The sequence below is a fragment of the Schistocerca serialis genome, chromosome 3 (genome assembly GCF_023864345.2).
Source record: "Schistocerca serialis cubense isolate TAMUIC-IGC-003099 chromosome 3, iqSchSeri2.2, whole genome shotgun sequence".
In the NCBI taxonomy this organism is placed as follows: domain Eukaryota; kingdom Metazoa; phylum Arthropoda; class Insecta; order Orthoptera; family Acrididae; genus Schistocerca; species Schistocerca serialis.
Window position 1 is genome coordinate 946,239,726 of NC_064640.1, and position 27,617 is coordinate 946,267,342.

General features: G+C 41.9%; 1 protein-coding gene across 1 annotated transcript in view; it reads right to left on the reverse strand.

Annotated features, from left to right (window-relative positions):
- LOC126471334 (structural maintenance of chromosomes protein 4-like) overlaps positions 1 to 25,908 on the reverse strand; it is a 153,142-nt gene extending 127,234 nt beyond the window's left edge. Inside the window, exons 1-5 of the mRNA XM_050099455.1 lie at positions 25,813 to 25,908; positions 14,845 to 15,066; positions 12,742 to 12,863; positions 1,220 to 1,460; positions 948 to 1,117 (exon numbers count right to left, since the gene is read on the reverse strand). Of these exons, the coding sequence (XP_049955412.1) occupies positions 948 to 1,117; positions 1,220 to 1,460; positions 12,742 to 12,863; positions 14,845 to 15,066; positions 25,813 to 25,908 (851 nt within the window). The remainder of the gene's footprint in view (positions 1 to 947; positions 1,118 to 1,219; positions 1,461 to 12,741; positions 12,864 to 14,844; positions 15,067 to 25,812) is intronic.
- Positions 25,909 to 27,617: the final 1,709 nt, after the last annotated feature.

Consider the following 27,617-nt stretch of genomic DNA (forward strand, 5'->3'; position numbering starts at 1 on the left):
ATATGTTTAAATAAACTTTTAATTTATTTGCACTATGTTGATAGCAAATATGTTGTATGATATCTTCAATACCATTATAGATGTTGTGGTGTTACCGCCAGACACCATACTTGCTTGGTGGTAGCCTTTAAATCAGCCGCAGTCCATTAGTATATGTTGGACCCGCATGTCGCCATTATCAGTGATTGCAGACCGAGCACCGCCACATGGCAGGTCTAGTCTAGAGAGACTCCCTAGCACTCAACCCAGTTGTACAGCTGACTTTGCTAGCGAAGGTTCACTGTCTACATACACACTCATTTGCAGAGATGACAGTTTAGCATAGCCTTCAGCTACATCATTTGCTCCGACCTAGCAAGGCACCATATTCAGTTACTATAATTACTATCTTCAAGAATGCATTCTGAACAGATAATATTGTGAATCATGTACCATCAAGAGCAACGTTCATCATTAATGCATTAAAGCTAAGTATCAAACTAATTACGTCCGCTTTCTGAATTCTCATTCCTTGTCATGTTCCAGATCTGACGTAAGTATAGTTCTTTCCTCCTTACGCCAGCCTGCATGAGCTAAAACGCGTGCATTTCGGCCTCCACTTGTAACATGGTGTTGGCTCTTCTGCTAACACAAAAGATGTCATTCAGCATATTATAACTGCCCTGGCAATTACAGTGGTGGTGTTAATTTGGTACAATAAATTATGCATATTTGCCACAGGTTTACAGTAACTGGCTCTTCAGCCTCCCCATCTCTACATCTTCCTTCCCAGCTCTTCTTTAGTCAAACGATTAATTTCTTATAGACAAACTGACAAAAAAACAAAACCATATATTCACTAAAGTGCATGGCACTTATTAATTCCAATTCTTAAAACCGACTGGCTGGCATTAACTAAAGAAGGGAATACAAACGTTTCTGGCCGAGTGTAACAGGGTGAATGATACTTTTGTTGGTATTCAAGAGCAATGAATGATGCCTGGCCGATGTTTGACTGACGCAACAGCTCTATGCTTTCCTGTGCTGTTTTCACTGTATCAACTACCATGTGGTTTAAATAACCACAGGCTGTTGAAACTGCCACATCGTACATCTCGTCTATGGCACCAAGGTCTCCCTGCAATGTTTCACATGAAAAAGTTGAGATAGCTTTAAGAATTACACACATCAATTGGGAAAAAGTCGATGAAAGTTGCATCTTTCCTGTACAATGACTTACCAATCTTCCAAAGAAACCTGGTAACTTATTCTCCAACTTGCAGTTCGTCAAATATTCGACAACTTTATTACTTGAAACTGATTTTCTCATTGTTTGACGAGCTTCATGTAATTTCATTCGAATAACATGCAGTTGTTTTGAACATATTTCCTCTTCATGTGCCAGTTGTTTCTTTTCAGCTTTGGCCAGCATTAAATCCTTTTCCAGAACAGGTAATCTTTCCAGCATTTGTTGTTTTTCCCTAGAAGAATGAAGTTTTATGTCATTGACTCCTAAGAAAACTGATCAAGTTAATGAAATGGCTGACAGCCCCTACATATTATTGAAAGGTTTGTGTGTCATTTTCTTGTTATAAACTTCACAAATATTACTGTGTTATAGCGACTGCAAGGTGACAGAAGTAGAATGCTGTTTAGATCGATTAACATTCATTCACTACTGTGAGTAACACCTGACACTTTGAGTTTTCAACATCACAAATTTTGACACCATGGGTAATTTGACAATTCAGAAGAATTCACATTCACTCAGTTTGTATCTGCAACTCATAAGACACATCAAATCACTAACTACTTAGTAAATTTTTAAGAATAAAGGAGACAACTCAGCATAGAGGCAATGCATGGTTGACAGGCTCACAAAAAAGAATGAAAACTTTGCTAACTTTCAGCAAAGGTATATGCACGAGGGAGAGGCAGCAGGAGCACAAGAGAGGAATGTGGCACATGGGCACTAGAGCCCGTGAGTTTGTGTGGCACTTCACCATCATTGCCCCCTTTCACTGTCCGTACCCTAGTGTACCTGCCAAACTGCAATGCTGGCATTAAGCTTTTTAGGCTGCCTAATGTAAGACTCAGAGGGCCATAGACATGGGTTCCCAGGTAGATGCCGTGTTTCTTGACTTCTGCAAGGCATTTGATACAGTTCCCCACAGTTGTTTAATGAACAAAGTAAGAGCATATGAACTATCACACCAATTGTGTGATTGGATTGAAGAGTTCCTAGGTAACGGAACGCAGCATGTCATTCTCAATGGAGAGAAGTCTTCCGAACTGATTACAGGTGTGCCGCAGGGGAGTGTTGTAGGACCATTGCTATTCACATTATACATAAATGACATTGTGGATAACATCAGAAATTCACTGGGTCTTTTAGTGGATGATGCTGTAGTACATCGACATGTTGTAACAATGGAAAATTGTACTGAAATGCACGAGCATCTGCAACGAATTGACGCATGGTGCAGGGAATGGCAATTGAATCTCAATGTAGACAAGTGTAATGTGCTGCAAATACACTGAAAGATCCCTTATCATTTAGCTACGATATAGCAGGTCAGCAACTGGAAGCAGTTAATTCCATAAATTATCTGGGAGTAGGCATTAGGAGTGATTTAAAATGAAATGACCATATAAAATAAATCGTCAGTAAAGCAGATGCCAGACAGATTCATTGGAAGAATCCTAAGGAAATTCAGTCCAAGAACAAAGGAATTAGGTTACAGTACACTTGTTCGCCCACTGCTTGAATACTGCTCACCTGTGTTGGATCCGTACCAGATAGGGTTGATGGAAGAGATAGGGAAGATCCAATGGAGAGCAGCGCGCTTCGTTACAGGATCATTAAGTAATCATGAAAGCTTTACAGAGATGATAGATAAACTCCAGTGTAAGACTCTGCAAGAGAGACGGTATGGGCCTTTGTTGAAGTTTCGAGAACATACCTTCATCAAACTGTAGATTAAAACTGAAGAAACTGCAAAAAAGTGGCAATTTAAGGAAATGGGACCTGGATAAACTGACTAAACCAGAGGTTATACAGAGTTTCAGGGAGACTGTAAGGGAACATATGGCAGGAATTGGGGAAAAAAATACAGTAGAAGAAGAATGGGTAGCTTTGAGGGATGAAGTAGTGAAGGCAGCAGAGGATCAAGTAGGTAAAAAGACAAGGGCTAGTAGAAATCCTTGGGTAACAGAAGATATACTGAATTTAATTGATGAAAGAAGAAAATACAAACATGTGGTAAATGAAGCAGGCAAAAAGGAATACAAACGTCTCAAAAATGAGATCGACAGGAAGTGCAAAATGGGTAAGCAGGGATGGCTGGAGGATAAATGTAAGGATATAGAGGCTTATCTCACAAGGGGTAAGATAGATACTGCCTACAGGAAAATTAAAGAGACCTTTGGAGAAGAGAGAACCACTTGTATGAATATCAAGAGCTCAGATGGAAACCCAGTTCTAAGCAAAGAAGGGAAAACAGAAAGGTGGAAGAAGCATATAGAGGGTCTATACAACGCGATGTACTTGAGGACAATATTATGGAAATGGAAGAGGATGTACATGAAGATGAAATGGGAGATACGATACTGTGTGAAGAGTTTGACAGAGCACTGAAAGACCTGAGTCGAAACAAGGCCCCGGGAGTAGACAACATTCCATTACAACTACTGACGGCCTTGGGAGAGCCAGTCATGACAAAACTCTACCATCTGTTGAGCAAGTTGTATGAGACAGGTGAAATATCCTCAGACTTCAAGAAGAATATAATAATTCCAATCCCAAAGAAAGCAGGTGTTGACAGATGTGAATATTACCGAACTAACAGTTTAATAAGTCACGGCTGCAAAATACTGACGCGAATTCTTTACAGACAAATGGAAAAACTAGTAGAAGCTGACCTTAGGGAAGATACCCTACGGCTTATCTTAGAAGTTAGATTAAGGAAAGGCAAACCTACATTTCTAGCATTTGTAGACTTAGAGAAAGCTTTTGACAATGTTGAGTGGAATACTCTCTTTCAAATTCTGAAGGTGGCAGGGGTAAAATATAGGGAGCGAAAGGCTATTTACAATTTGTATATAAACCAAATGGCAGTTATAAGAGTTGAGGGGCATGAAAGGGAAGCAGTGGTTAGGAAGGGAGTGAGACAGGGTTGTAGCCTCCCCCCGATGTTATTCAATCTGTATATTGAGCAAGCAGTGAAGGACACAAAAGAAAAATTCAGAGTAGGTATTAAAATCCATGGAGAAGAAATAAAAATGTTGAGGTTCGCCGATGACATTGTAATTCTGTCAGAGACAGCAAAGGACTTGGAAGAGCAGTTGAACGGAATGGAAAGTGTCTTGAAGGGAGGATATAAGATGAACATCAACAAAAACAAAATGAGGATAAGGGAATGTAGTCGAATTAAGTCGGGTGATGTTGAGGGTATTAGATTAGGAAATGAGACACTTAAAGTAGTAACAGAGTTTTGCTATTTGGGGAGCAAAATAACTGATGATGGTCAACGTTGAGAGGATATAAAATGTAGACTGGCAATGGGAAGGAAAGCGTTTCTGAAGAAGAGAAATTTGCTAACATCGAGTATAGACTTAAGTGTCAGGAAGTCGTTTCTGAAAGTATTTGTATGGAGTGTAACCATGTATGGAAGTGAAACATGGATGATAAATAGTTTAGACAAGAAGAGAATAGAAGCTTTCGAAATGTGGTGCTACAGAAGAGTGCTGAAGATTAGATGGGTAGATCACGTAACTAATGAGGAGGTACTGAATAGGATTGGGGAGAAGAGAAGTTTGTGGCACAACCTGACTAGAATAAGGGATCGGTTAGTAGGACATGTTCTGAGGCATCAAGGGACCACCAATTTAGTATTGGAGGGCAGCGTGGATGGTGAAAGACGTAGAGGGAGACCAAGAGATGAATACACCAAGCAGATTCAGAAGGATGTAGGTTGCAGTAGGTACTGGGACATGATGAAGCTTGCACAGGATAGGATAGCATGGAGAGCTGCATCAAACCAGTCTCAGGACTGAAGACCACAACAACAACAACAACAACAACAACAACAACAACAACAACCTTCATCGAGGAGCGGTATATTGCTCCCTCCTACACCACCTACATATATCTCCCGAAGATACCACGAGGATAAAATCAGAGATATTAGAGCTCACGCAGAAGCATACCAACAATCTTTCTTTCCACGAACAATACGAGACTGGAATAGAAGGGAGAACTGATAGATAAACTCAAGGTACTCTCTGCCACACACTGTCAGGTGGCTTGCAAAGTATGGACACCACTTTGAGTGGGGAGGGAGGGGGTGCAGGGCAGCAGGGGTAAGTGGAAGGGATGGTGGGAAGTAGTGAATGGACAGGGGAGTAGTGGGGGCAGGGGGGCAGCATGCACACACCTGTATTTATATTTTAGTTCATTAAACATTTTGTCCAAAATCTGGCAAATTTTTCATTTTTTTGTGTGTCTGCTTATTAACAAATGTCTCCACTATTCAGTGAGTTGTCCTCAGTCCTCATTTATCATATGTGCTAGCCTTGACTTATTTTTTTATTGCTCAGGCAATTAACTACAGCTACTGTGCATCACTGTAGGAGGTACTTTACACCGTTTGCATGTGCTTTCTGTGCATCACTTTTTTTTTCATTTCTTCCAGCTCCCAGTAGGTTTCAGACTCTATTGTAAAAAGCTGTTTATCACCATTTTAGCATGGCTTCAAGAAATATGGTAATTTCAGCTTGTTTTAGCCGTATCTCCACAATATACTGTAACATGCTTATATACGAGGGTTGGAACTTAAATAATGTCAACTATTTATTCACAACTGATACAAAAGAGTTACATGTTTCCCTGTTACTGTCCTTCAAAGTAGTCGCCAGTGTTGTGTAGAACCCGTTGCCAGCAATGCAGAAGGTGTAGCATACCATTAGCAGAGCCTGTTCTGGTGATGGTGCAAATGGAGCGGTCTACTGCCTGTCTAATCTCTGGAACAGTTCTGAAGCAAATGCCACGAAGTGGTTCCTTCATCTTCGAGATCAAATCAAAGTCACAAGGATGTAAGTCTGGGTGTACGATAAATGGCACAGTACATCGACCAGAGTAGCCAAGCTTGTGCTGTATGGGCCCCTCACATTGTTGTGCAAAATGATGGGTAGGTTGCACAGAAAGTGTTGCCACTTCTTTCACAAAGCTGGTCACAGGTGATGCTCCAAAAATGAACAGTAATACTGTTCACTGACAGTCTGCTGTGAAGGAATGTAATGCGTTAGGATAACACCATCACAGTCATACATGAGAATCACCATAACTTTCACCATACTAGGACTCTGATGCACTTTCTACTTTCGCGGTGACCCAAAAATGAACAGTAATACTGTTCACTGACAGTCTGCTGTGAAGGAATGTAATGCGTTAGGATAACACCATCACAGTCATACATGAGAATCACCATAACTTTCACCATACTAGGACTCTGATGCACTTTCTACTTTCGCGGTGACCCATAATGACGCCATTTGTTGGATTGGCATTTCAGTTTTGGCTCATACGATGTGGCTCATGTCTCGTCCAGTGTTATGATTTGGCATAAGAAAGCCTTTCCTTCACACTCACTCATAGACCTCCAAGGGCATCTGAGCAGCACCGTAACGCATCCATTTCTGCATTTCCATGAAGTCATGCGGAACCCACTGGGATACTATTTTTTGTATGCTCAGGTGTTCCTTCAGGTTGTGAGACACAGTTTTATGCTAATCCGGTTTTGTGGGGAAGCTCACGAATCATATGGCATTGATCACTGTCCACTTATGCACTAACAGCATGCACTACTACTTCAGAAACGCAAGGACAACCTGCCTGATGCATGTCTGCCACAGTTTGCCAACCTTTGTTGAAGGTTTTTACCCAATGTGCCACTGGTCTGTATGGCAATACTGATTCCCCACATGCCTCTTGAAGACCTTGATGACACTGTCATGCTGTATGACCTCTGGCACATTCAATCTTGATCCAACTCTGTTGTTCCTGTTTCGCAAATGTAGTGACACCATTACGTTAGACTGCTCGCTCACAAGTGACTGTGTTTCCCTTGATTGTGCACTCGCCAGTGATGTGGGACATGTGAGTCCATTTGCTCGTAGGTAAGGTAGGTCAACAACGTGTGGTATCAGCAACAATAGTAGAGTCCGTTGCATAGTGTTTGCAAAGCAGTGTTGTCACTATTTAAGTTCCAACCTATGTACTATTTATCATTAAGTGATAGTTTATGTCATCAAGAAAATACAGCAATATATTGTCTTTGAAACAGAGCTGGTTCTACATTGGGCAATGACCTATACTTTCTCATTCTGATAAGAGAATGCAAAAGGAAGATGAGAGACCAGAGAAAAAATGAGGAATGTGATGGCACAGATGTTGCATTTCCAATGAGGGAATACTCCAGAACAACAAAGCCCATGTCATCGTCAACAGAAAGGATGTTCCATGACATGCATCTACCTAAGATGACAGATAAAACCAGAAAGTCATTTCATTGGTGGGTTGTATGGACATAAGGGTTTCACATTTGTGTAGATGCAAAATTTGTCTCTTTTGCAGGAAAATGGAACTGTTTTTTACAGTTACATAAAAAATTGCAGAATAGACCATTAGACAGGGACTTCAAAAAGTAAGTTATGCTTGTCATTGTGTGATAAGGTCATTGCAGGATAAGAGTAGCTCATTATTAGAGGACAGTATGTGTTGAGGGTTTTTGGTTTTTTGCACACACACACACACACACACACACACACACACACACACACACACACACACACACACACACACACACACACACACACACACACACTTCTGCTGTGGTTTGGATAACAAATGCATTGCACTGTGGGAGTGAAATGGTGTGTCAACTGGGAATATACTCAATTTCAAGTATACAGGATGGTACGATTCTTGTGTGAGAACCATCTGAATTGCACACAGATTCACCATGAAACTTTGGCAGTTTGTGGACCACAAGCAATGTTGCATCCAGCCAATGTGAAATGTTGCCAACAATTAAACCAAGGTGGCACAGATGTGGGTGATGCCATTAAATAAGGAAGGCCACCAACATTGTCACTGACCATGGATGGGAAAGTTCAGGCAATCTAAGATTTCCTGATAAAGATGTTCGCACATTGGTTCTTGAATGACTATGACCAAGTATTGGATTTTTATCATTAAGGAACTGAACAATTGGTAGGATGTTCTGACAGTTATTTGCAGAGACTTGGTGAAATTGTTGAAAACTAGCGTCATATCTCTGTGTCACATTTGAGTGTAGTGGAGCATTCAATAAAAGTGACTTGACCTGCCACAATAATGTGTATCTTACTTTTTGAAGTCCCCTAATATGAAAGATGTAATAATAAAATAAAATTTTGTGGTAATTACATAAATACAGTGGATGGACAAAAATATGGGAACACCAGAAGAAATACATGCTTGAACATAAATGCAAATGCTAATGAAGCCTGGAGCCTGCACTATTGTATTTGACAATGAACGGCACCTGTGGAATGTCCTCAATACGCTGTAAGCATCAGGTGTTGTCAAAACAATGTTCTGGGTAGTTTCAAGTGTTATGTCAGAGCTAAGGGAATTCAAACATGGGTGAATTGTTGAAGCTCATATTGTGGGTGCTTTCTGTAACCAAGGTAGCCAAAGTGTACGGTGTTTCAAGGAGTACCGAATTGAAGATTTATCAGCACACAGGGAAGGTGGGAGATCATCATCCTCTAAGCCTCAATGTGTGAATGATCATGACACATGGTCACTGAAGAGAACTGTGATGAAAAATAAAGGGATGACAGCTGCAGAAGTCACTGCAGAACTGAATGTGCCACTCGTTAATACACTCCTGGAAATTGAAATAAGAACACCGTGAATTCATTGTCCCAGGAAGGGGAAACTTTATTGACACATTCCTGGGGTCAGATACATCACATGATCACACTCACAGAACCACAGGTACATAGACACAGGCAACAGAGCATGCACAATGTCGGCACTAGTACAGTGTATATCCACCTTTCGCAGCAATGCAGGCTGCTATTCTCCCATGGAGACGATCGTAGAGATGCTGGATGTAGTCCTGTGGAACGGCTTGCCATGCCATTTCCACCTGGCGCCTCAGTTGGACCAGCGTTCGTGCTGGACGTGCAGACCGCGTGAGACGACGCTTCATCCAGTCCCAAACATGCTCAATGGGGGACAGATCCGGAGATCTTGCTGGCCAGGGTGGTTGACTTACACCTTCTAGAGCACGTTGGGTGGCACGGGATACATGCGGACGTGCATTGTCCTGTTGGAACAGCAAGTTCCCTTGCCGGTCTAGGAATGGTAGAACGATGGGTTCGATGACGGTTTGGATGTACCGTGCACTTTTCAGTGTCCCCTTGACGATCACCAGTGGTGTACGGCCAGTGTAGGAGATCGCTCCCCACACCATGATGCCGGGTGTTGGCCCTGTGTGCCTCGGTCGTATGCAGTCCTGATTGTGGCGCTCACCTGCACGGCGCCAAACACGCATACGACCATCATTGGCACCAAGGCAGAAGCGACTCTCATCCTGAAGACGACATGTCTCCATTCGTCCCTCCATTCACGCCTGTCGCGACACCACTGGAGGCGGGCTGCACGATGTTGGGGCGTGAGCGGAAGACGGCCTAACAGTGTGCGGGACCGTAGCCCAGCTTCATGGAGACGGTTGCGAATGGTCCTCGCCGATACCCCAGGAGCAACAGTGTCCCTAATTTGCTGGGAAGTGGCGGTGCGGTCCCCTACGGCAATGCGTAGGATCCTACGGTCTTGGCGTGCATCCGTGCGTCGCTGCGGTCCGGTCCCAGGTCGACGGGCACGTGCACCTTCCGCCGACCACTGGCGACAACATCGATGTACTGTGGAGACCTCACGCCCCACGTGTTGAGCAATTCGGCGGTACGTCCACCCGGCCTCCCGCATGCCCACTATACGCCCTCGCTCAAAGTCCGTCAACTGCACATACGGTTCACGTCCAAGCTGTCGCGGCATGCTACCAGTGTTAAAGACTGCGATGGAGCTCCGTATGCCACGGCAAACTGGCTGACACTGACGGCGGCGGTGCACAAATGCTGCGCAGCTAGCGCCATTCGACGGCCAACACCGCGGTTCCTGGTGTGTCCGCTGTGCCGTGCGTGTGATCATTGCTTGTACAGCCCTCTCGCAGTGTCCGGAGCAATTATGGTGGGTCTGACACACCGGTGTCAATGTGTTCTTTTTTACATTTCCAGGAGTGTAGGTAGGGTCCCCCAACAATCTTGGGACTTTGACAATTAACATGCCAATTGGACACAATTTGGCACAATATCCCACATGATGACATCCAACAACTGTGTCAATCAATGTCAACCAGAGTAACTGCTCGCACAAGGGCCAGTGGAGGAACAATACATTATTGACCTGCTCAATTTGTAAAGCAATTTCTCTCAAACGATCCAATTTTTCTGAAATTTTAATTATTTGTTTGTTTGTTGTGTACATGTACATCACATCCACATAGATGGGCATAGCTTTGCTTTATCTATATAAAACAATTTTTTTAGTTCATTTGATGACATGAAATTCTCCTGATGTTACATAGAGAATCTGGCATTCTGTGTTGTGCTGGGTGATACAACAGAGATGTTTCTGTGTTCTATCACTGGTGTCTCAATGTGAACCAGTTAAGGTGCTTCAACTGCTGCAGGTTGTTTCTTTGGAATATCATGAGTCACACTGCATATCATATTAAGTATCATATAGTTCCAGTTGGAACTATGCCTTATTGGAATCTATTGCAGTAAGAGTTCCAAAATGGAGAGATTGCTGGAGTCTCACAAATGCTAGCTTCAGTAAGTTTGAGTAGCTACATGGCAGACTGACTGCCTGGTGTCTACTGCTATAACCAGGAGCTCTCTCAATGGGCACCACCCAGCCATGGCAATAGTCACCTGGCACTATGAGTGTTGCCCGAAGTACCAGTGCCCCAATGGGAATGACCACCAATTCCTTGATATAAATGCACATTGAAGTTCAGATGCCAGCAATACAATCCCAGCTTTTTTAGGTAGACTGAAGTTGTGGAGGCTCATGATAGTTCCTTCCAATGAACTGGCTACCCAATTAGGTTCTGAGTCTAACAGGGGTTCACCCAGAACTGGATGTCAGGGTTGAAGCACCCTGCCAGGTACCTATGTGCCACAGCATCTGGCCTTTTCTGCACAATTCATACTTCAGAGAAATTTGGAGAAGAATGGATTTTAAATAAGGGTAGGGACTAGAACAAGTTAAGAAAGGTAGGAAGTAACATAAGGGCTCAAAAAGGAAAAGCCAAAACAAGACCAAGGTGAGATCTAGATTATCATCAAGAGAGCAGGCAAAGATAGAGTGAGGGAATAGAATAAGAAGAGACAGTAATTGCAGCACAGAAAAAAGTTGTACTATGTTGGTTCAGTGCCTTGTGGTCAACACACATGTAAGAACAAAACAGTCACTGCCATAGGCGGGGTTTACAGAAGAACCACTACTATGGGAGACTGCTCATTTTCCCGTTTAAAATTCAGGTTCTGTTTTGCTACAGTTGCATGCTGCTTATTTTCAAATTTTCAAATGGTACCAGTTATCTATTTATCTACTTATTTATCCATGTATGTATATCTACATACATACATACATAATAAACCACTATGAAGGGAATGGCCGGGGGTACTCAAGCATACTATGACATGTTAGAGGTTCTTCCTATTCCAGTCAAATACAGAGCATGGGAAGAAGGATTGAGTAATTGTATGCGCATGCTGTAATTAACTTAATATTGCCTTCACTATCAATAAAGGAGTGATACACAGAAGGATGATGAATAAATATAGTTCTTGACACTTCACGAGTTTTTGCAGTATAAATGGTGTCTATCGTAGAGAAATGGAATGAAGGAAAAACAAGTGTCTATATGCCTCCATACAAGCTCTAATGTCTCTTATCTTTTCTTTGCGGTACTTATGTGAGATGGATGTGGGTGCCAGTAAGATCATTCTGTAGCCTGTCACAAATTCAGGTTCTCTATAAATTCTCAATAGTTTTTCATGAACAGAATTGTTTCTTCCATCCAGGAATTCCCATAACACTTGCGCAGTGATCAAAACAACCAGTAGAAAATCTGGCAGCATGTCTGTGAACTGGTTCAATATCTGTCTTTCACCTGGCGATGATCTCTAACATTCAAGTAGTAGTACCTCTTGTACTGTAAGAGCTAGGACTTCTTTAAAAAGGGCATTACCACTCACAATACCACTATCAAGAAGCATTCCATGAATTAAAAGAAGCAAGTAGTTTACAGAATATTTTGGTGAGATTGTTTAATTTTATTCCAGCAGGACCCACTGTATTGTTTTATTTCTGAGGGATGGAAGTTGAAGAGTTCTGGAGTAAAATATAGAGTTTCACTCTGAACATTACATGTGGGTATAAATTCTACATAAAGATTGTATTACCTATATTGAAGTGTTTGTGTACATCACAGTAAGAAAGAACTTTGATAACTTATCAAAATTAGACATATGGCCTTAATTCTGAACTGTCATGATCATCAATCTTTTTTTTAGATTGCACTTAGAATGTACAAAATACCATAATACTCCTGTGAAAATGGTTATCTAGTTGAATATACTTACTCCTTTGTTTTTAAGAGACGTTCAGTCATTTTCTCGAGATTCTGAATCAAAAGCTTCAACTTCTCTTTTTCTGTACTTTCAGGAAGAACATATACTTCTAACTCAGATTTTGCTACTTCATACTGAAAAGAGAAAAACAGAATAAAGAGAGACTGTGCCAAAGCAGAACACAAAAATTTTAGTATTAGAGTTACTAAATGAATTATTTTGCTTCCAAAGATGGCTTTTCTATTTTACTGGTGTTGCAATACTTCGAGAGAGAGAGAGAGAGAGAGAGAGAGAGAGAGAGAGAGAGAGAGAGAGAGAGAGAGAGAGAGAGAGAGAGAGAATGTGCCGTGACTGTCAGGGGTACTTTGCACAGTACCACATGTTAGGGATTCGTCTCATTCCAGTCACATATGACGACGGTGTGTGCTGTAATTGATATAATTTTGTCTTCATGATTCCCCATTGGGATCACAGGGTATTAGATGGTTGCTATCATTGGACATGCTATGAAGCAACTGTAAAATTAATAATGTTTCAAAATGTTCACTTGCTATAATTTCATACTAGTTTCTTAATATTTTTGCATATGTTTATTTTGTGTATCATTTTTCTGCCTTACAGGCATCACAGTTTTACGTAGTTTTGATGTAATCTAAATACAAACATCAAGAAAAGTTTTGCATCACCTCGGTTCAGAGAGTTCCACCACCTGTACAGAAAATTGGAATAGAGATCAACATAAGTCAGAGGATGGCATTCACCTATCGTACAGCCATTACAGCACCTTCCATTACCACCAGCGGCATACTTTGCCCCCAAATAATGCCACCCCAAAACAGCAGGGAACCTCCACCTTGCTGCACTCACTGGACAATGTGTCTAAGGTGTTCAGCCTGACCAGGTTGCCTCCAAACACATCTCAGATGATTGTCTGGTTGAAGGACATGTGACACTCATTGGTGAAGAGAACATGATGCCAATCCTGAGCGGTCCATTCAGCATGTTGTTGGGCCCATCTGTACTGCGCTGCATGGTGTCGTCGTTGCAAAGATGGACCTCACCATGCACATCAGGAGTGAAGTTGTGCATCATGCAGCCCATTGTGCACAGTTTGAGTCATAACACAGCGTCCTGTGGCTACACAAAAAGCATTATTCAACATGGTGGCATTGCTGTCAGGGTTCCTCCAAGCCATAATCTGTATGTAACAGTCATCCACTGCAGTAGTAGCCCTCAGATGGCCTGAGTGAGGCATGCCATCGATAGTTCCTGTCTCTCTGTTTGTCCTCCATGTCCAAACAACATTGCTTTTGTTCACTCTGAGATGCCTGGACACTTCCCTTGTTGAGAGCCATTCCTGGCACAAAGTAACAATGCGGATGCCATCAAACCATGGTATTGACTGTATAGACATGGTTGAACTACAGGCAACATGAGCAATGTACCTCCTTCCTGGTGGAATGACTGGAACTCATTGACCGTTGGACCCCCTCTGTCTAATAAGCGCTGCTCATGCATGGTTGTTTACATCTTTGGGTGGCTTTAGTGAAATATCTGAACAGTCAAACAGACTGTGTCTGTAATATAATATCCACAATCAATGTCTATCTTCAGGAGTTCTGTTCACTAGGGTGATGAGAAAGTTTTTTGGATGTGTTTAAATAAAATTTACTGTTCAGTGGGGAAGATGATGATTTGCAAAAATTTTCAATTGATGTAATGAAGATGATGATGTTTGTAATTGTTCTGTAACAGTAGCAACACCATTAACCTGAGAGGAAATTTCAAATCATTCATAGTGATTATTGCAGTCCAAACAAGCCACTTCTAAAGAAAATTCTCAACTAGTATGATTATATAAGTTTTTAAATGATATGCCATTACATATCAGTTCATTTCCTTGCAGTTTTCTGTGTAGCAATATTGGTTTTAAAGTAGAGAAGTTTATCAAAATAATCAGTTTAAAAAACTCAGTTAACTACAACTGCAGATCATTTTGATAGCTTATAGTGTTAATAATTAGTTGAACATTATATATCTGTATGTAGAAATATTAATATATAAAATGACATTGTAAAGAATTATCTAGCAATCAGTATGGACTACAGTAAGTACCTGTGATTTTTTTCCATCAACAACTTCCTGAATTTTAGTGAGCTTGTACTGGAGAGAATCCTTTTCCTGACATAGGTTAGCAATATCTTCCTTAACGTGTTCCAGAGCTTCCTTCAGTTGGGCATCAAGTTGAATACAGTCACTATTAATCTGAATTTCTTCATCCTTAAATTTCATCAACTGCCCTTGATATTTCTCATACAGCTCTTCATAATCTGATAGCTGTTATTTAAGAGTAAACTTATGTTATGAAAGGAATGGACTATTGTAATGATTTCAATTTAGCAATAAACACAGTCTGCAGTTATCTCATAAATAAAGCATAACTGCAATTGAATGGCAATACAGTGACTAACATTTAGTTTCATGCATATCAAAATATGACTAAGAAGGGAAATCATTTTTCTCCTTTAGATACCTTTCTCCCTCTCTAATCCTTTCCTCAATCCCTATTCTAGGTAGTTTGCACATGAATACCAGACCACCCAGCTGCTCACCAAATCACAGTTAATTTATTGGGCAAAATACAACTTAATCTCTCTTCTAATTAACATTTAAGAAATTCCATACATCATTAATTGATAATGGTCTAATTTCATTTTGTGTGCTTTCTCTCCATTTACTTCTGTGATTACCAATTTGGGATGTTCCATATGTTTATATATTTAACTGTAGCCATCCATTTATTAACTTTGATAATGAAAGAGCAGATTTCCTAAACATCTTCAGCAGCTGTAGAAGAATCTCTGTTGATAATCGGTCATACAAATCAAGAATTTGATAACAGCATGTGTAATGAATCATGATAATCTAACATTACCTTTTGTTTATAGAGGCAACTGATACCATGATAATCTCTAATCTCGCATAGGTTAAAATTATCTCAGCTGTTTCATTAAAAGAATTCATATGATTTTATATACGATGTATTATATTTCAGACTAAAATGTATAAAAAGGAAATTAATGTGTTACAATCGATGTGTACTAATGGTTAAAATTACTCTTCTTTTAAGAATAATGAAAATCATGAAATTTATTATATACTTAAAATTCATAGTATCAATTGCACAATCTAACACTAATTATTGAATTCATTTCTGGATTAATTTATGAAACAATGATATATTTTAGCAATGATTCATCTTTTGTCTTGTAAACTCTTTTGCTTTATAAAGCCTTTGGAATATTGTGAGTGCCACAGAATGTAAGTAGTGGTGGACATGTCTCTAATGGAAACACACGTAGTTTGCTAAACTTGTTACCAACAATGTAATTACTGGTTTTTTTGAACGTGTAAATTGTAAATTCAGCATGATTTAGAAGAATGGGAGAACAGGCAACTCTTTAACAGTTATTTTGTAAGCACGAATCTAAGAAATCAAAATTTTCAGCTGCAAGAAAGTACTCTTAGACACGACTAAGCCATCAACAACAACAACAACGAGATAATCAAGATAATAAAGGTAAGTAAAAAGTTCTTCTTTTGTAATATTACTCCTTTTAAAGTTTTGGAAATTTCTGCAGGGAATGTGACTTTAATGGTGTGTGTGTGTGTGTGTGTGTGTGTGTGTGTGTGTGTGTGTGTGTCATTTTAAATTCCCCTTTGATTCCAACTATACACACACACACACACACACACACACACACACACACACACACAAAAGCAGACATATTTAAAGACCTAACGTGGAATGTTTCCCTCTATATATAATACTGCCCACAAAGTTATAATCTAATAAAATAGGCAAATTTTTGGAATACCCAGTATCTTTAAAGATGTAGATATTTCCAAATATTTCATGTGTGCCATGTATCCACTGTTAATTGAAAGGGATTGGCAGCCTCTCAGACACTGAAGTATCATGAGTTTGCATACATACAAGGCACTGCCTCCACAGACTGTCTATCACAACAAGGACGACAGATGGCAGGACCAGTAACATCAGAGATCTTCCGTGCCAGGGACCTATTTCCTCCACCATGTCACATGTCCAGGACTCGATCAGCATGAATTCCTCTGCACACAGGCTATATAGAGTGGCAAAAGCCAACACATAGGCAGTTCACTCCACTGGAGCTGTGGGACAATTCTGTACCAGCTCTTAGCAGCCCACCAGTCACAGCCCAGTCAGAAGCCACCACAGTGGGGCCAATAACTTTCCAGCAATTTCCTGAGACATACTTGGCCAACTGTGCCAAATGCTCAGCTCCCATTGTTAGGCATTATCAGTCGCATAGTCTTCATGACTCACTACCTTTATTCACCATGTGTTCCAGGCATATGACTTAGTGCCTGAGAAGTTGTATTATTTTTTCTGTTCCTTTTTCTCCCAGATCACTGGATATTCAGTTTACTTCTCTTATTTTTCCAAGGCTGAACAGCCAGTATCTGGACCCTTTGACATGACACAACAAATGTAGCTCTTTCTGTGGGGCATGCAGCAGGTCAAGCAAGGGTTGGTTGCCATGGTAGCGAGCTTTGCCAGTATTTGCTGATGGCTCTTAATCCCCTGCTCAGCTGGAACTCACAGCTACAGGACTTTGTGGCACACCTCTACCCTTTCTCCCTGTTGACAAAGTCAAACCTTGGACGAACTATGGTGCGCACTTTGAGCAGTATTTCCTGGCATGTGGTATCTCAGGAGACACCCATCATAGTGTGTTTCTCCTTGACTATTATGGACCAGAGGTTTTCTGCCTCCTTTAACAACTAAAACCTGAATGAGAACCACATGCCCTATCATATGAGGAAGTGTAATTTTGACTCTGAGGAGGACCACATCACTGCAGTGCAGCACAAATTTTTCAGTTGCGATAAGCAACTGGGTCAGTCCAAACAGGATTTGATTGTGATGCTCCAAGGTCTTTGTCAGGAATGTCAGTTTTGGTGTTTCAGCAAAGCCTGTAAACAGTCTTATGCCGTGTCTGTCATTTGGGACATGCTCCTGGTACAAGCACTCAATCAGGGGCTTTTGACAGATGTGCTGAAACTGAAAGACCCCACATTGGAGGATTGTCTTCAGATTGTTCAAGCATTTGACCACTCATTCATGTATCAGGTTCCTTACAAGATCCTTCTTCTATCTATGCAGTCAACCCTACTGCCTGCTACCTTAGCCACAACTGCTCCCTGCAGATTTTCCACCTATAAGTAAACAGGCATTCCCTGCGTGCTGCACTCCAGCACTAACCATTTCATCACACATTCTCAGCACCATTGCCTATTTTGTCATGCCGCACATGTCTCCTGCACCATGTCACGCAAGAAACAGAGGTCTGCAGGGCTAGCACCAAGATGTGGGTAGTTTCAGCTCAAGTGGAGACTTTCCCAATGGAGGAATCAAACATGGTGGCCCCAGAGGTGCTTCACATCCATGCCAATCTTTCTGTCTGAGATCTACAAATTTCCCTCCAGGTGTTCATCAATGATCACCATGGTGACTGCCAGATGGACACCAGTTCTACTGCTTCTATTATGTGGAACACCTACCAGCAGTAAGCCTCTCCTCCACTACAACCATTCTCCCAGCATCTCTGCAGTTACAGCAGTGACATAGTGGCAGTCAAAGGAGAGTTCATCATCATATTCCAACGGGCTTCTTTGTTGATACCTCAGGGGTGGAAGACATATTAGGACTTGACCTCTTCACTGTTGTGGGACTAGAAATGCACAATTTGACTAGTAGCATACTGCCAGTCATTGGCAATCCTTAGTTCCACACTTTTCACGAGAAGTACCATTCAGTGTTTGAGCCTCCTACTACAGGTGTTGTGAGGTTTGAAGCATCTATCACCCTCCTCCAAATAGCCATACCCTACTTTTTAAAGGCTTGGAATGTCCCATTCACCCTTCAGGGTAAGTTACAGGTGGAGCTGCAATTTTGCAAGATCCTGGCATCTTGACAGCTGTTTCCAATAGTTAGTGGGCAACACCCACCATACTGGTCAACAAACTGGATAGCTCCCTCCGAATATGTGGCAATTTCAAGAACATGATAGAAGTGCAATCCACTGTGGATGTTTACTCCATCCCAAAGATATACGAGATTCTTACTGATCTCAAGGATGCATATCTGCAGCTTTCACTGGATCAGGTGTCATACGATTTGCTAGTAATCAACACATCTTTTGGTCTCTTCTTCTACAGCCCTCTCCCCTTTCGAACTGCAGGCACCCCATCAATATTTCAGAATATTTGAAACACCTTACATGGGAAGTGCTGGCACAGCCAACGACCTAGATGATATTATCATGGCAGGATGGTCTTCAAAAGGCCTGGCTGGTAATCTAGATGCTCTTTTCTCCATCCTCTATTCTGCAGATCTTAATTATAATTAGGAGAACTACCAATTTTTTGTTCCATTTGTGGGATAACTGGGACATATCTTGAGCACCTCAGGAATCTGGTTGACGCTGCAGTATGTCCAGGCTGTACAGGACTTACCACCACCAACAATGTCAGGCAACTTTAATCCTTATTGGGCCACCTGAATTAGTATCTGTTATGTCTAGGAAGCCTGCATACTCGGTTCGCTAGACAAACAATCAAACAAGTCATGTGAACGAGTCTTTTTACAATTAATCAAATAGAATACTTAACCTTGACAATTACACAGATGTGTCACAAGCAAAAGGACAACATACGAAGTAATTAGTCTTTGTGGTGACCACTGTTCTATAACTGACAAAAGCCTGTACTGAGCTACTATTGAAGTCACTCTCATTGATGCTGCTATAAAAGCGGCTAATCTTAAAGATGCTATTGAACTGGGCTGCCACTAGTCGGGCATGGCTCTTATGTCCTCTTGACCTAGAGGCCACTGCTGTCATGTTGTCATTCTGGAAGGGAGGTCTGTCAGCATGCAGTTTGCTGATCTCTTCTCACAGCCTTCTCTTCCATGTTGTTCCCAACTGGCGTGCCGGCGCCCACTGTATGCCATAACATTTCTCAATCCCAAAGCAACAGAATGTCATTATATATGAAGCACGACAATGGGAGGGGAGGCAGGAGCATGGATGCTCTGATGGACCGGAAACTGTGGCTGCAGGGGCGTCAGACTTCCGGTCGTACCCTGCCATCCGGTCTTTGCTCTGGTGGAAATGTCTCCCAGAAAATGTCTAGAAGGAATGTGTCCAGTTCCAAAGGCCCATACGAAGATATACACGGCACCAGCTGCTGCAGTGTGGGTGTGTCCAGCTTCATCAGTAGAACAAGAGGAGATGGAGAAGGCAAAGAATCTGTCTCCATGGGGTCATCCCACACTGTCATGAAAAAACACTCTGGCAGCTGCTGTGGCTGTGCTGTCCTTGCTATCTGTGAATTTGGGGGAAGAGATACAGAAGGATCACAGTGCACATGACAGTGGCGAAATTGATTGTGATGTTGGTGCTGCAATCCGTCTGGGCCTGAAATGAGACACATGCATGTGCCAAGTCGACAAAGGACCTCGCCTCATGCCCATCATCTAAAATCTAAAATTAAACTCAATCTGAACAGGCCTTGGAAGGTCTGCACACCACTCTCCTGGCTGTATGTCAGTTTATGAGACTGAAGCCGTTACTTCTCAATCAAGTAGCTCCTCCATTTGCCACACAAGGGCTGAGTGCATCCCTCTTGCCTACAGCACTCGACAGACCAGATGGTCACCTATCCAAGTGTTAGCGCAGCCTGACAGCACTTTGATGATCTGACGGGAACCAGTGTTACCACTGTGGCAAGGCCCCAGGCCCCACCCATCAGCTGCTGCCACTAACATCCCAGAAAAACCAATATGATACAACGCAAAGCGATACTCGTGGCCTTCCTTCAGTGCTGGATGCTGCAGAGGATAGTGCAGGTGGAGGAGTGTATGATTGCAGAGGCCATAAAGCAATTCCTTTGGCAATGATCCATGGATGCAAACGATAGGAGGCGAGAAACAGTTGCAATGCTTCATCCCTGATGTTTGCAGAGCAAAGTTTGGCCACCATCTGCTGGCAAAATGTTCTGCGTTTCCACTGGACTGTGGATGAAATGGTGCACTAGTTAGATGCTGTATGCCATTGCATTCACAGAATGTTGCAAATTCATTTGATGTGAACTTAGGGCCATTGTTGGACACTGACCTCTGGCAAACCTTTGAGGCCAAAAATAGAGGACAACACTTAAACTGTGCTACATGACTTTGTTGAGTTCACTGGCACAGCAAAAGGAAACTTGCTATAAGAGTCAACCACAATCAACCAGTGAATGTCCCAAAAAGGTCCCGCAAAGTCTATGTGCACACATTGCATGGTGATTACGAGTGAGGCCAAGCAGGGAATTTTTGTGGTCAAGCAGACTGATTTTCTGCACATGCTTGACACTGTGACATAATATGTTCTATTTGGGTGTACATACCCTGCCAAGTGAAGTGTTGACATGCTAACTGTTTCATACAAACAATCCCCAAGTGTCCTTTGTGAAGTAATGCAACACCACTTCTTGCAAAACTTTGGGGATCAATACACATGATTTTCCATTGTCATTTTGAAAAAGAATCACACATTGCTGTGTAGCAAGGCTATGCCTATGTGCAAAGTATAGGTGCATTACAGCATTCATTATGCTAAGCAATGGGTGAGGCCAAGATGTGTGAATGTATTTTAGCAAAATGTTCAAATTGGAATCAGCTTCCATGGCATGTGCAATTTTCCTATAGTGCAGAGGAAAGGATTGAAGCAATTCAGAGTAATGAGCATCAATGTGACACCAAGTTGCAGCAGAAGCATCAAAGTATGTATCAGAGCCAATTGGAAGACATGAAAGTGCATCAGCATTACCATGTTGAGTATTATCAGATGATACACAATCTTGTACTGGTATTGAGACAACAATGAAGCCAATCTTTGCAATTTATGGGCAGTTCATACAGGAACCACCTTCATCTGATGAAACAAGCACTGCAATGGCTTGTGATTTGTTACTAAGTAGAATTTTTGCCATACAAATAGTGGTGCAATTTGGTGACACCATACACAGTACCCAATGCCACCACCTCTATTTGTGAATAGTTACACTGAGCTTTAGATAACACTTTCGATGCCAAAACAATAGACCTGTCATTATCACTAAATCTGTGCAAAAGCAATGCACTGATTCTGTAAGAAAAAATGTCAACTTGTAACACAACTGGTTTGTCAGGATCAAAGTTAACCAAGCCTCTATCATTGAGCAATGCAGATTTTAGTTTTTGGAAAGCTTCTTGGCACTCATCTGTACAAACAAAGGGGACATTCTTGCAACACAAGTAATGCAATAGAACTGGGATTTGTGCAGCATTTGGTATGAACTGAATATAATAGTTCATTTTCCATGAGACTGACTGCAATTCTGTGACACTGCAAGGAACTGGCAGATCACGTATGGGTGATAAATGTGACTGAAGAGTATGTACACCTTGACTGTTTGTGACATGACCAAGATACAACAACTCAGGTTTAAAAAAGTTACACTCATTCAGTCTACACTTTAGTCCTGCATCAGATAACACATGAAATAAAGCATGCAGTTTTGGAGTGTGTTCTTCAGGTATGAGACTTGCCACAACAATATTGTCCAAACAGTTTGGTATTTGAGCAGTCAGTTGTTCCAAATGCCGTTGGGAAATGGTTGGTGCAGAAACATTGGAAAAAGGCACACACAAATATTTAAGCAAGCCCAAATAAGTGTTCACAACACACATGCTTTGAGATTTCTCATCTAGTGGTATTTGAAGATATGTATCTTGCAAATCAATTTTTGAAAAGTAGTGACCAGAACCTAATCTGCCCACAAGATCCTCTGGGCAGGGCAATGAGTAGGTATCACTCACAGTTTGTGGGTTGACCACAGACTTAGTCAACAAAGAGGTGAATGTGACCTGAAGGTTTGGGGAGAAAAACCAGTGGACTTGCCCATTGACTAGTTTGTATGGATGCAATAACTCTGCTATCTTATAATTCTTTAAGTTTAGCAGCTGCTTTATCCTGTAATGCAATGGGAACAGTTCTGGCCCAGCAAAATTTTGGCTGAGCATTGTCTTTTGTAGTAATATGTGCCACAAAATTGTTAGCCTTGGCTAAACCTTCAGAAAAGATCTCAGGGAATTCTTCCAACAAGCAGCATTGTCTTTGGCATTGAATGCAGTCACTGACAACACATTGTCCTGGATGTTAAAACCAAACAAATCAAATGAATCAAGGCCAAATACATTCTCACAACCATGTGATTGTACCACAGTGAAAGTCACAGTTCATGCATGCGAGTGATACATGGCAGGCAAAGTACATTTTCCAACAACGGGAATGTCTTGTCCATTGTAAGTCGTCAGGTGTGTGCTAGTTTTAGACAGGTGTGGAGAGCCTAATAGTTCATGCGTGTTATGATTCAGCAATGTAACAGAGGCATAGATGTCCAACTGAAATTTCACACGTTTTCCACTAATATGCAAGTGAACAAAAAGTTTGTTGGACTGGTATAGCACTGAATAAACTGTTTGATTGCTAGTTTTGCTGATGTCTGCAGCATGCTTTGAATACACTGAACTGGGCCTTGCAATTAGATATGTGTGAGTGGGCAGAATTCTTATGTTAGTTCTCTGTTGCAAACATATGGATTGTACGCGACCTCTCTTGGTGCAAACATAACACTGTCCTTGTGTGGATGAGCAGTCTTGGCATTTGTGCTGTGAATAGTACTGAGGACATGACTTAATTCCATTCACCTGTTTAGAGGACTGTTAACATGTCTTGGCATGCACATGCTGTTGCTGCCTACTGGGCTTGTCATGAGCAAGGGACAACTCAGCCAGACAAATTTGTGGCTGCTCAAATTTATTGTCTGCTATGACACTTGAATCGTACTGATCTAGAATTTGCAGTACATGATGAAATGATGGACCTGACTCTTTAAAAATCTGTTCTCCAAGTTTGACATCAGTTACATTTTACATGATTGCATCATGCAACATAACATCTGAATATAAAGAACCACAAGCACATTTGAATTTGCATTTCCTCATCATACCCTCCAAATCTGTTGCCCACTCACGATAAGTTTGTTTTGACCTTTTCTTGCAATGAAAGAATTTGTGCCTAGCTGCCACCACTTTCACTTGCTGATTATACGAAAGTTTACTCAGAGTGACGTTAGGGAACAATTTCTGAAAGAGAGCAAAAAACTGCACTTCTCACTGATGGAAAGAAGTAATTTAGTTTCACACTATCTGATACTTTGTGAGAAATGATGTGGGCTTCATACTGTTGCAACCGCTTGAGCCATTCCTGTTCTTTCTTTTTCATTAAACTGGTGAAAAGGCAGTATGGCACTCAGAGCTACAGTTGTTGCATGTTCGGCTGTGTCAGGTGTTTCGTTCACCAATAACTGCTGTACCGAGCTTAGAAGGACTGCAATCTGCTGTGTCTGGAACTGCAACATCTGTGTTAGCTGCATTGCATCTATTGTTTGCAGCTGAGGTGCCTGAGCAAGAGAGGGGGGAAGATGGGTTGCTCATTTTGGAATAAGCAAATGCAATAAACAGACAATGCAAGCAATAAAGTAAGTGCCTACAATGCCCACCTGAAAACACTGAACAGAAAAAACACCATAAGACTCCATTAAAACATGTAAACACCCCCGCAAAGAAAAGACAAGGTAGAATTAAGGTGCCAACAAAACACAAAATACCATGGCAAAACAAAACTGTGGCAACTAGTGGATCTGGGTGCAAAATGTGAACAGGTTGTCACTTTGGTATTCATTCACCTCATTGCCAATCTTTTGTCCAGCCTTGTCATCAACTGCATATTGGGTTTGCTAGACAAACAAGTTCTATTAATGAGTTTTATTACAATTACTGAAATACAATACTTAACTCTGGCAGTTACACAGATGTGTCACAAGCAAAGGGCAACACACAAAATAATCAGCCTTTGCAGTGACTGCTGATCTATAACTCACAAAAGTCTGTCCTGAACTGCTATCAAAGTTGCAGTAATTGCTGCTGCTGTAGAACTGGCTAATCTTGGAGCTGCTGTTGAACTGGGCTGCCAATTGTCTGATCTCTCCTCACAGCCTTCTCTTCCCTGCCATTCCTGACTGGCATGCTGGTGCTTACTGCATGCCGTAACACTATTGTACATTCATTTCCCATGCCGCAATGATAGCTGCTCCACTGCAGCATCTCTTATGCAAGAAGATGGCATGGCACTGGCATAAGACATGTGACTGTGCTTTCTAGGCCTTTAAGTGGGCATTGCTTCAATCACCTGTCTGATGGCTTACGATCCATCACTTCCTATAGTCATTGTGGTCGATGTATCTGATTATGGTGTGAGAATCAATGGAGTGGAAGGACAGGTTGCCTTCATTGACATCAGCCCAATGCAACTATGATGATGGCAATGATGATGATGATGATGATGATGATGATGATGATGATGATGATGATGATGATGATGGGTTTGTGGGGTGTTCAACTGTGCCGTTATCAGCACCCTTATGAAGTCCCAATTTTTTCACACTCCAATTTTTTACACAGTCCAGTCTAGCCACTGTCATGGATGATGAGGTGGAGGAGGAAAGGATAAGGACAACACAAACGCCCAGTCCCCGGGCAGAGAAAATCCCGAACACGGGACCCAGTGATCCAGAGGCAGCAATGCTAGCCACTAGACCACGAGCTGCAGACCCAATGCAACTATGAACAAATAGAAAAAGAAGCTCTGGCTTGTCTTTGCCTTAACAAAATACCATGACTGTCTATGGTGGTCATTTTACCATATTGACTGACCACAGACTTTGGCTCACCACCATCAACAATGGGTTCAGATTCTACACCTGCTACATTGGGGCATCGTACTGACTGAATTTCTGGTGCGGCAGAAAGTATATTGGATCAGGATAGACAGTAACATTGCTGCTTGGTGGATACCTGCACATCTTGCCGGATCAAACAAGTAGCCTCACCAAGATGCTGTTTTCTGTGGCTGGAGCCAATGACACGATGGTCATGACTCCACTTGGATTTTGCACACCTTTTTCTCCGCCATATTCATAGTTCATCCTGATCGCCCAGATGTCTTCTATGCCACCTCAGCATGTGATTCAAGCCTTGACCCACACCTTCATGATTGAAGGTCAGCCAGAAACAGTTGTCATAGCCAATGGGCCTCAGTTTACATTCATCAAGGACACATCCTTCTGTGAGTCCAATGGAATTGGTCTTGTCCACACAGTGCCTTTCCACTGGGCATCCAATGGTCTGGTGGAGCAGTTTGTTTGAACATTTAAGAATCAGCTATCAAAGCTTCACCATTCCCACTCTCTTGGTGATGCACTCTCCACCTTTTTGGTCTCCTATCTATCAACACCACAGGAAGGGACCAGTCCAACTGAACGACTCCATGGATGGCTGCAGCGATTATTTCTCTCCCTCCTCCACCCATAGCAGCCACAGGAGCCTCTACCACATGGTCTTTCAGACACTTTTGCATCCATGATGATGTCTGGGTCCTGACATTCTCACAACAAGGCCACTGTTGGACTCTGGGAGTAGTGACATAGCAGTTGGGATGGGCAATGGGTCACAGTACAACACATTGATGGTTTTCACTGTTGCAGACATCTGAACCAAGTCTGCCACAGGATACCACCATTGGAAACTTACACAGACTCAAGACTTTCTCATGTTGAGGTTCATCTGCACCACAGTGGGACACTGTGGCCCCTTTGTCTCCCAGTACCCTGCCCTCTGCCAACACTGATGAATGTCAACTACAGTGCTTGGGACCCACACCCTACAGGGGGCCCTGCTGACACCATGGAAATCAACGATGACTGAAATTTACTAACATCTCTCTCTCGTACCCACCATTACCTAAAGGGAAGACACTGAGGCATCAAGGGTTTGCATATGTACATGATAATATTGCCTCCCCAGACTGCATTGATCACAAAAAGGGCAACAGATGCCAGGACAAGCACCACCAGAGATCATCCATGCCAGGACAAACACCACCAGAGATCATCCATGCCAGGACAAGCACCACCAGAGATCATCCATGCCAGGGACCTACTTCCTCCACTGTGCCATGTGTGCCGAACTGGATCGGCTTGAATTCCTCCATGGCCAAGCTATATAGGGCAGTACAAGTCAACACTTTGAAAGTTCGGTCCACTGGAGCTATGGACCAATTCATACCGTGGCTCTTAGCAAAACATCAGTCAGAGTCTGCTCAGAAGCCACCACAGTGGGACCTATGGCTTTACACTAACATCCCAAGATGTACCTGTTGGCCAACTATGCCAAAATCTTAGTTTCCATCATTAAGGATTATCAGTGGCATAGTCTTCACATCCCACTACATTTATTCACTGCATGTTCCAAGCATACGCCTGTTAGTGTCTGAGAAGTATTATTATTTTTATTGAGAAAAGTTTTCCATTGTTATTAAATGTCTCCACTGCAGTCATAATAAACATTTGTTCTTGTTTACCTGTATGTTGTTATTTCTTATCAAGCATCTCCCAATGTGAGATATAGCAATGTGCCTTTTCTTGGTCAATGATTATGTCAGTGAGGTATTATTTACATAGGTGATACAAGAAGAAAGATTAGTATTTAATGCCCTGTCAATAATGAAGCTATTAGAGGCAGATCACTATCTGGGGTTGGGGAAGGACGGAAAGCTAAATAGAGGTACCAGCTACTCCCAGCTTAAACAATTTAGATAAAATGTGGGAAACCTCTAGATGACTATATGGTACATTCT